General features: G+C 53.8%; 1 protein-coding gene across 1 annotated transcript; it reads right to left on the bottom strand.

Moving 5' to 3' along the window:
* Nucleotides 1–2,390: 2,390 nt before the first annotated feature.
* EMILIN3 (elastin microfibril interfacer 3) lies at nucleotides 2,391–9,297 on the bottom strand. The gene is made up of 4 exons (XM_085314242.1): nucleotides 9,074–9,297; nucleotides 7,975–8,121; nucleotides 5,022–5,269; nucleotides 2,391–4,429 (listed from the first exon to the last, which is right to left on the bottom strand). Exons 1-4 carry the CDS (start codon nucleotides 9,295–9,297, stop codon nucleotides 2,535–2,537), a joined length of 2,514 nt encoding a protein of 837 aa, XP_085170368.1. The 3' UTR covers nucleotides 2,391–2,534.
* Nucleotides 9,298–10,149: the final 852 nt, after the last annotated feature.

Consider the following 10,149-nt stretch of genomic DNA (forward strand, 5'->3'; position numbering starts at 1 on the left):
AATAGTCCAAATATAGCACCATTTCTGGAAGATTGACTTCTTCCTTGCTCCTCCTGTCCTAGCTTTGTTACCAGTGTCCCAGCTCCCTCTGTGCTGGAGAGAGCTGTTCCTGTTCAGCTGCTCTCTGCTCCAAGCTGTGGCTTTCTGGCCTGGTTAATTTTTCATCTTTGGTTGCTGCAGCCCTCTTTCTGCCTGTTCTGACAAGATGTGGAGGCTGGCTGGGGCTGGTGGCTCTGATGGTCCAAGGAGCCCTCTCCCCAGAAAACAGTGCTAAGGGCTGGCTTGAAACCCCTGCCTTYGCCTGGGGCTGAAACTGTCTTTGTGGTCTAACAGCAGTTTCTTCGGGGTGCCCAAAGGCAGCTGGATGTTGCTCCTCAGCTCTTTCCTTGCTCAGCTGGAAGAGTTTCAGCAGTGGTAGTGTAGCCCCAAATCAGCAAAGGCCAGAGCAGAGTGAGCAGATTTTGATGCTGTGAGCATCCYTTAGCCCGAGCAGGCCTGGAGTAAGAACAGGGTGGGATGCTTGGTGTGCTCATGCTGCTGACTGGATACCACAAGCTTGTGTGGCAGGAAAAAATGCTTCTACCATGTCAGAGTAGCATAACATAGCCAGCAGGACTTGGTGATCCTTGTGGTTCTTCCCAGGCTCGGAGCTTCTTCTTGAAGGAGCTAACTCAGCTTGTGTGGGATGGGATGGAGGAGCAAAGTTGTCCCTATTGCACCTCTGCTGGGTATTGCTGCTGCTTTGTGCCTGTGGGAGCACAGCGCAGCCCCCCCAGGAGGATGTTGCAGGCTGTGCGTGGTGCTCCACGTTCCCACAATGTGTCTGACCCAGGAAACCGCAGTGGGGAGGAGCGAGGACACAGGGCAGGGTGACAGCTGCCAGTGGGGCTGAAGGGTGAAAGGCTCAGTTAGCTGCAGCGCTGAGCCCACAGAAAAACATATTAATCTGCTATAAAGTGCCAGACTAGGTCAAATGGAGACTCTTTAATTAGGTCAAGTCTGTACGGGCTGAGCAGCGGAGGCGACCGGTGCCCGACATCTCCAAGGAGGGGGATTCTGTGAGGAACGGCTGTGTGGGAGAGGCACTCGCTCCACATGGCAAAGCTGGAACTGCTCAGGTACCTGTATGGCCTTTTCTGGCCTGTGTTTTCACGGGAAACTAGAGTGAAACTGGATAAATCACCCAGCTCTCGTACCTTCTCCAGCCTGGCTTAGACCCCCCATCCTGGGGGATCAACCCTTCCCCATCTCTGAGCTGAGGAGAGGTCTTGGCTTGCTTCTCAAAGATGCTGTGAGCAATCCCTGCCTCCTCCTCCTCTTCCTTGGCCCTCAGCAGCRTTAGCAGGTGAGCAGGAGGAGGAAGTAGGCTTGTGCTCTCATGATGCTGGAAAAGGAAATGCGATGACTCCCTGCTGAACAGAGGCCTTCTCGCTCTCACAGCTGGACCTCACCTGTCCCGCGAGGACATGGAGGAACCCGTGTTCACAGTTTAAGCAATAAAACAGAAGAGTGCCAGAGCTGGAGGGCAGGACTGCTCTTCAGGCACCTACAGGCACGTGTCTTCAGTAATGTGCAAACAGCTGTGGCCCATCAGGGGAGATGCAAGCTTTCCCGAACCCTTTGGGCCAGTCCCACGTGTAACTGGAGAGCAAAGTACAGTGGGATCGCAAAGCACAGCCCTGCCAAGGCACTGCGTGGCCTTCCTGCAAATGCCGCTGTACCAGTTGTTAACCGCTTGGCATAGTTTTTCAAAATAGGGCATGGGAAAGGGGAGGCACCAAGAGAAAACTTTGCAATTGGAGGAGCACCATGATGGGGGATTGTTCAAAAAATATATATATACATATATATATATACACACATATATATGTTTTCCTAATCCATATCCTCATATGCTCTGTAGTRCATGTATGTTTGTATGAGGAAGTGAGTAGTATAAATGGATTTACCTTACCTAAGGAGGGCTGATATCTCAAAGAGGGGAATACAGTTCCCAGGGGGATGTGAGAATACATGTTTTCTTTGAAATCCACAATTCCTGTGGTGAGTTTCACTGCCTGTAAGGAGCCCTGGCTGTCTTTACTCCCTGGATTAATGTGTAGGTGGTCTTTAGGTCAGAGAAGCTCTATCCTTCAACTCACAACTACAGAGTTTTATTCTTCAAGAAGCGATAAATCCACAAAATGAAAAAAATGTTGCTGCCTCCAGCTTCCTCTTGGATTCCCTTCTGGGATCGTCAGTCCAGGAGCCAAAACAACACCCCCCCAGCCACAGAGGCAGGCTCCTTGCTACATGGGGGTCAGTACAGCTGCTAAACATTGGGAGGGAAGTACGGTAACAGCAAAGGGCAAAGCAGGGCTGGTAAGTTTTAAAAAAAGAGGATGGGGGAAAGGGTTTGTAGCAGCTTTTAATTTATCTTTTAATTAAAAAAAATATCCAAAGAACTGTTGTCACATTGGAGTAAGTCTATGTGATATAAGTTAATTCTGTTCTTGAAGGTGGGGAGGAGAAGGGAGAAGTCAGTTTCAGGATGGCTAATGCTGCTTTCTGTCTGCCTGCTCCTCCAAGTGGCTGACCTGCTCCGCCAGCTCGGAGACTTTGGCTTGGCAGTCAAGCAGATTGTCCTTCAGTCCTGTTATTTCCTGAGAGTGAACAGCCAGGGTCCTGTTCATATGGTCCATGTAGTCCCACAGGCTGCCCGTGTGTTTCTCCAGTTCATCCCTAATGACATCCAGGCTTCCCGTGACAGCACCCAGCCTGCCGCACACGCTCTCCACCCGGGCCACCCGGTCATCAAAGTGAGCAATGTCCTGCTGCAGGTCATGGGCCACGCTTTTGCAGGAGCTCAGGTCACTGGCAATCCTGGCTTTGAGTCGCTCCAAGTCTCCCTTGAGGTTCAAAACACGCCGGTTGCTGAAGAAGAGCTGGGAGCCTTGGTCGCTGACTTTCTCCTGGATGGAGTGGACCTCATCCTCAATCTTCCGCTCATGTTCATCCAGTGAGGAGTTGACATGTGTCACAGCATCCGAGTACTGTGAGACAGAGTCCTTGAGCCCTGTCAAAGACTTGCTCATGGTATTCAGGTTGATCTTTAGCAAGGTGATCTCCCCTTGCAAAGCTCCCGATGCTTCTTCCTCAATTCGCCGCTGGATCTCCAAGATGGTGGCATTCAGCTTGCTCAGGAGGTCGTAGTTGCTGTCCATCCGGAGCAGCAGGTCCTGGTTCTTGTTCTGGCAGTCTTCGATCTCTGTCCGGAAGGTCTCCACATCTTTGGAGGCAGAGGTGCAGCCCAGGGAACAAGTGCTTTCCAGTGTGATGAGGCGATTCTGCAACACTTCCAATCTCTCATCTGTACGCTTCCTCAAGCTAGCAAGCTCCCCCTCCAGCACAGGCACTACTGCTCCGTCCATGCCCACAGGAGCACTGATGTTGTTCAGCTCTCCCACAATGGTCATGAACCTATCCTCCAAGGTCTGCATTTTGTCTTCAAAGGCAGTCCTCATGCCATCCACCTCTGCTACCACCGTGCCTCTCATGCTGTCCTCTACACTGGAGCAACAGCTCCCTGTTTCTCTCTCTGTAGCATTGAGTCTGGCTTCTAGATCCTCAAAGCGCCCTTCAAAGAGGTTCTCTAGGGTGACAGTGGAGACTTCTCCATCCAGCCGTGAGTGTAAGTTCTTCTGGGACTCAGAGATGCTGTGCAGGCCTTTCTCCAGGATGTTCATACGATCGATGAGGTAGTTCAGGTTGCTGCAGCAGCTTTCCACCACTGTCAACCCCTGGATCTGAGTTTCCAGCTGGGAGATCTCTTTCTTGATCTCTAACTCCTTCCCATCCAGCGTTTGCTGTAACCGCAGGTTGGCAGCTTTCTCCTCCTCACATTGCTGCTGCACCTCTTGGATCCGGAAGTCACATGTGGTCTGGATCTTCCCCAGCTTCTTCTCAAAGCCATCAAGCAGCTCTCCACGCAGGTTGCTCAGCCGGGTGTCCACATACTCCTCCAGCAGATCGATGGAGGTGAGGGGTGAGGGCCGGGCTGACTCCAGTAGGTGCTTGATCTGCCCATCGTGGTCCAGGACCATGCCATGAACCTCGTGCAGCAAGTCTGCCTTGGTTTTCAGCACATCGCTCACCTCTGTTACTTTGGTCAGGATCTCCCCCACAGGAGGGTATGTGGTGATGTCGGCCTTGTCTGCTACATCCACCAGGCCATCAGGAATGATGCCAAAGCCCACTGTTGAGTCAGGCACACTTGGGCTGTTCATCAGGGACCCAATCATCTTGGTGGTGTCCTCCCGGATAGCTAGTCGCAGGCGGTCACCCAGGCCACTCACCATGGTATGCAAGCTGTCATAGGCCTGGGAGAGGCGCCTCACCTCCTCTTCTAGTCGATCCAGGCGGTCTCCAAAAAGGCCAGGCATCTTCCTGCCTGCACAAAAAAAAAAAAAAAAAAGAAAGAAAGAAATAGAGAGGGGACAGTCAGGGCTGGTGCTCCTTTAGCCTCCTTCCTGTGCTATCTTCTTGATTTGAGTCCTTTTCCGTACTAACATTAGCTCCTGCCTCCCTCTTGTTGCCATTTCACACAAATATCAGCCCTCTTTTTCCCCTGATGTCCCTAATGAGAACAGTCTCAGCATGACAGGGAAAACCCTCTTCCTTTCACCRTGTGGGATCAGGCCCTCTATTCCCAAGTTTAAGAATAGGGGATGAGAATAGTCTGGAGGAGTTTTGCCTCAAAAYATACTCTAGCTGTCCTAAAATTAATGGAGAAATGCCTTAAAGCAATGAGGAAAGGCAATTTTGAAGTGGTATATTTTGAGAAAAACTAGTAAAAAATATGTAAGTGATSCTCAAACCAAGGAAATGTCAGTTCTCTGATTAGGAAGCAGTTCACTAACTGAAAGCTTGCCAAATTTGTCCCCTGTGCTGGAACAGAAGAACTGGGAAGGCTTGTGACCAATGCCTGCAGAGTGGGTTTTCCTGAAGTAACCTAGCAATATGAAGCATGAAAGAGGTCTCACCATATGGATTCTTCTTTGGTCCTGGAAACAGGTCAGGGTGGCTTTTTGGATGGGGAGGAACTCTAGGAATTGGAAACATCTTCTGCCCAGGAGGCATCTTAGGGCTGGGGTGTTGGGGCAGGAGGCCAGGCTGGTCAGTTGGGCTATCATGGCATCCTTCTCCCATGAAGCCTGGACAGCACCTCCAGGCCAGCTCCGTCACTGTCTTGTAGCCAATCTTGTATTTGGGTCTGAAGAAGGTGCGGTACCTTTCCAGGGGAGGGAAGGGAGAGAGAAGACTGTTTAGAGAGACAATCTAGACTCCAAGAAAAGCAGAAGAGAATGGCCAAGGGTCATGTCAGCTGTGCACAAGTCTCTTTTTGCCCTGAGATCTCTGGGAAGGACAAAATACCTTTGGAAAAGTACTTCCTCTATGCTTCTTGCCATGTCTGCCCTGCTGTACCCAAGCAGGGCTGCACTAGGAGGTGAACGGAGTTTATCCAGCTCTGACTGGGGCACTACCACTTCCACAGGCAGCAAGCAAGGCTGGTGCCCACCTCCTTGCTCAATGTGACACTAGCTCCCTCCCTTTCTGCTCTTGCTCTAAGGAGGTCAGTAGCTCCATTTCCTCATCTGCTCCTGGCTCCTCTGATTTGCTTTCCCATGAGGCACCTAGAGCCATTGCAAAGGCAGGGATTGGACATGACACAGCCAGCACCTGTGCTCCCCACCACCACTCAAGCTGAGTTACGCAGAGCTGAAAACAGCATGATTTTCACCACTTCTGAAATGCCGATATTTTGAAGCTGCTTTTGGAAATTTCCAGTCTAAATTTAGCAAGAGGCTTAAAAATCCTGAAGTTTGTTGTTTTGAAAAAAACATGCACAATTCAGCCCTTGTTCTTCTCCAGCACAGTCAGCAGAAGGCCTTGGAGGAAATTGGCACAAATGTCCTTTCTGTATAGATACAGGTCCAGAGAAGTGCAGTAAGGAAATCAGAGCTATCCAGCAGATAGAAGAGGCTTTTCTTGTTGAAAAATACCCAGCAGGTTTTGGTGCTACAGGACATGGCACAGGCTGGAGCACACCTCCAGACACCTGCACTGCAACCCTTCWCTTAAAGCTCACTCCTCCCCATGCATGAGTGAGCCACATCTCCCGCAGGGTTTGAGGCACTGCTGAAAACTGCTGCACTCTGGTTTCTGGTGGGAAAAACCTCAAAGGGCAGAAAGGAGAGAAAACATGGCCCAGGTTGCACAGGCAGATCCCACTGGGCATCAGTACATGGCCAGGCAGTGTGCCCAGTTCAAGCAAAGGTATTTCCACCAGCTCTGTCTCTGCAAGGAGAAGAAAGTCTGCCATGGCTCAGCTGCCTTCAGCTTGCTATGGGACAGTGAGGTTGGCAAGTTTTTCCTTGGAAGCACCAGGCTTCAAAAAGCAGTTAATGCTGAGGACCACTGCTCTCGTGTCCTTCTGGTGAGCTGCCAGAGTGCCTTGCTGTCCTGGAAGCTACTCTGTGCTCACCACTGGAGTAAGAAAAAGAAGGAAAAAAATAATAACAATGAAAGGTGGATACAGCAGCTGGAAAAAAATAGCTCTTCTTTTTGTTATTCCTCTTCACAGAAGCTTCCAAGTTTCTGTGATCTTTCCTTTTCTCTTAGTGTGTAGAAAGCTGCTTGGAAATGTCATGGCATGCAGAAAAGGCAGTAAATGGCTGAATCCAGCCACTGCCAATAACCAGACTGGCCCCAGCATCTCCTCAGCTGTCTGGGCTGCAGCCCAGTGCTACCTCTCACTTGGCAAAGCTCAGGCTGCAAACAGAGGGTAAGCATGGCAGCCAGAGGACAGGGTATCTTCTTCCCGTCCCACCACCTTCGCACAGGAGCCCAGAGCCCTTTGGCACCTCCATACCCTTCTCCAAACAGCGACGAGGGAAAGTATTTATTACAGCTGCACAAACACTTGTCAATGGCCCAAACTGCCTGGAAAAACCATGTCTCTGCCTCATGTGGACCAGCATCAGAGGCTGTGCAGAAAATTCAGCTGGCAGGTGCAGTGTCTTTCTGCAAACACACAGTTTTTGCGCTGGCTTTTGTTTGAGGGGCTGGAGAGGGGCTGGGCAGCAGCGAGGAGCTGCACACAGCAGTGCCTGGGGGGCTGGCTGCAAGGCCGGAGCACCTGGCTTCCTGCGGTCCCCCCCGAGCAGCCCCGTGCAGTGTCCTTCCAGTCGTGCCGCCTCCTCGGCCAGCTGCCATCGCTCCACCACACTGCGATTCGGGGCAGACCTCTTCTTTAGCTCCGTTGGCCACTTCATGGGCAGCTGGTCTGAGTCTGTTCCCATGGGCGCTGTGGGCAAGCCGTGGTACTGGGGAGCTGGGAGATGCCCTGCGGATCTCTTCTGCAAGAACCAGAGGCTGCAGGATATCCAAAACCCTGCTGCTGCTCGCAGCAGGCTCAGGGAAGGGGCAGGAGCGCTGCACTTGGGCGCAGAGCGGCGGCCCAGGCCAGGGCTGGTGGCGAAGCACAAATTCCTCGCGTCCGCCGCCACCTGGCTCCTGCCCAGCAAGGTGTTTCCCTGCAGCATTTATTAGGTGGCAGAAAATTTTGCAAATATTTTCCCGGGGCAGGAAGCCCTCAGCCTGCCCCAAGCACGGGCTCCATTTCCTTTTCCTCTTACTCTCTCACCTAGTTGCCATCTCTCTGCCAAATTGGAGGTGYGGAGGGGAGTGATTGCTCGGAGACCTCCATGCACCCCTGCTTCCCCCAGAAATGTCGTTGATCTATTTCTGGCGACAGACAGCACTCCCTCTCTCATGGCCAAAAGTCAAGTATGGGACCACCCAGGGCGTTAGTGCCCCTTCCCACCGCCTCACCAGGGGCCACGAGGATTGCCGTGACCTGAGGGCAGGGAAGGACTCCAAGGAAGTGAGTGGTGCCCCCGTCACCCCATGGGCCAGCGCCCCGCAGGTACTCACAGCACTTTGCCGGGGCACTTGGGTCCCCAGCTGCACTTGTGGTACTCGGCCTTGACGTAGCTCTCGGCCCCGTCCTGCAGCGTGCATGTCACATTGCGCTGCACCACGTAGGCACAGTAGCTCCTAGGGGAAAGCACAGCGAGACACCATCACCCGCTGCCCCAGCGGGACCAGTGAGGTCCCTGCTGCGGTGAGGCAGCTAGAGGGCCCTCCCGACCCACGCATCTGCTGGGAAGAGGCACTGGCCACCGCCACTGATCTGCAGAAGGGACAGCAAGAGAGCTCAGGGGGAGGACTGGGAATGGGAACCCAGGGAGGGGTCCCCAAATGACCAGGCTGGTTCCTGGGCGCAGACAGGCAACGGTCAGGCAGGCACTGCCAGTTGGCACAGCTGACCAAATTGCATCCCTCCTCCGGAGTGGTGCCCCACACTCCAGCTTTTGCCTGCTTTCACCTGAGCAGCTCTGGAAAGCCCCAAAGGGAGCAGACTCTGCCCAGTCCATCACATACTGCCATCTGCCCTCTGGGTGCCAGCCCAGGCACATCAGAAGCTGGGTCCTGAGGTGCCTTTTCTTTGGTGCAGGTGGATTCAGATATTTCTCTACTGAGTTACAGTGGTGCAGCTAAATCCCAATACCCTTCAACACAGCTCCGCTTGGCCTTGGCTCTGTTGGGGTCTCAGCCTTAGGACAGCAACCTTGCCCACAAGATCTCTCTGAGCTGGTGGCTTCTGCTTACATTGCTCTTCCATCCTCCTCCGGCTCCAGAGGTGGGGCAGAGGGCTGCCAAGCCTTCCCTGAGAAATCAGTCTCCTGGCACTGGAAACGGGCCGTACATGCTCTCCTGGAACATCCTCTCATATTTTTCCAGGCTGCAATTTCAGGAAATCCAGAGCTCCTTTGGACCAGAGTGGGCTCGCCTGCAGTGCTGCCGCTCTGCAGGTGCACTGCCTCCACCACGGGCACCACTGCATCCACCCCAGCACTAAGATTAGCCAGAGCTGCAACAGCTTGGAGCCAAGGCTGCATTCATTGCAGCACAGTCTTGGCAGTGAGACAGGCTGCAGGATAAGCAAAGTCCCACCAGCAAGGGCACTTACAGGAACAGCTCCCCCAAAACAGCTCCAGCAGCATCTGGCAGGGATGGATGGTCCTCCTCTGGCTCCTGCACTGCAGCCAGAGCTGGGGCCAAGCCTGAAAAGCCCAAGGATGCTGCTGCAGTAACACGTGTGACACTCAGATCCAGCTTGCTACGGCTGGAGGGCAGGAGATTCAGGCTGCCCACTCTCCCAGGCCACACCAGGACCACGGCTCTCTCCATCATGGGGGCAGCAGCTGGAAACCCTTTTGGCTCCCCTGGACATGTGGCATTACCCGAGTCTGCCTGCAGCAGAATGAAATCTCCAGCAAAGAGCAGAGCCTCCTCCGTCCTGCCATCCTGCCTGCAGCTGGGTGCCCCAAGGTGCCAGGCAGCTCCCATGGGTGCAAGCCTGCTCTGGAGCCAAGTGGCAAACTGTGTACCGAGGAGGTCACTAGGAGGAAGGCCGGGTGGGAGGGATCTCAGAGCAGTGCTGGGGCAGATGGGGGCCGAGGCTGCTCCAGCTGGAGGCAGGGCTGCAGGGAGGAGCAGATGCACTTGGTCTGCATGGGCAGAGACAGCAGGGGTGTGCGGCGAGGCAGCGATTTAGGCACAGGGACACGGCAGATGGTAGAGCGGGAGGAGAGGAGGGTGCAGGCACACAGCTCAGAGCTGAGGTGGAGGGTCAGCGCGCCGGAGCAGATGGGCCAGAGCRAGCTCCTGGTGCACAGGAGGTGTTGCTCAGCAATGCTGGAGGACCCAGCTCTTGCCAAGCAAGGCGGGTTTGCCTGGCCCAGGTGCCTGGCCACAAGSTAGGAAGCAGCTGCAGCTCCTCCAGCACTGCCTGTGCTAGCACAGAGCCAGCAGGCCCTTGCGTGGCCTGGGAGAGCAGCCTTGGGTGTGCACCAGAGACACGAGCTGCGGGGGTTTCAGCCTAGCTCTTACTAGCTCTTGGTATCAAGATGGCCCAGATGATGTTTAGATGCCTCTGGCAGGCGATGGCAATGGAAGGAAGGGGCTGGGACAGCTGCAGTGGAGCAGAAGGGCCTGGGGAAAAGGACAGGGAGGGATAAGGGGGGATCTCAATCGGAAGCTTGT

The sequence above is a fragment of the Rhea americana genome, unplaced genomic scaffold (genome assembly GCF_003343005.1).
Source record: "Rhea americana isolate MKP2758 unplaced genomic scaffold, rheAme1 scaffold_4, whole genome shotgun sequence".
In the NCBI taxonomy this organism is placed as follows: Eukaryota; Metazoa; Chordata; class Aves; order Rheiformes; family Rheidae; genus Rhea; species Rhea americana.

What these genes read in the sequence shown, in the direction of transcription:
- EMILIN3 (XM_085314242.1), bottom strand. Translation starts at nt 9,297, where the DNA reads ATGATGGAGAGAGCCGTGGTCCTGGTGTGGCCTGGGAGAGTGGGCAGC. An exon ending in GTTTTGGGGGAGCTGTTCCT is followed by an intron (nt 8,122 to 9,073) that starts GTAAGTGCCCTT and finishes CAGCGGGTGATG; the next exon opens with GTGTCTCGCTGTGCTTTCCC. An exon ending in ACCAAAGAAGAATCCATATG is followed by an intron (nt 4,430 to 5,021) that starts GTGAGACCTCTT and finishes TTTTTTGTGCAG; the next exon opens with GCAGGAAGATGCCTGGCCTT.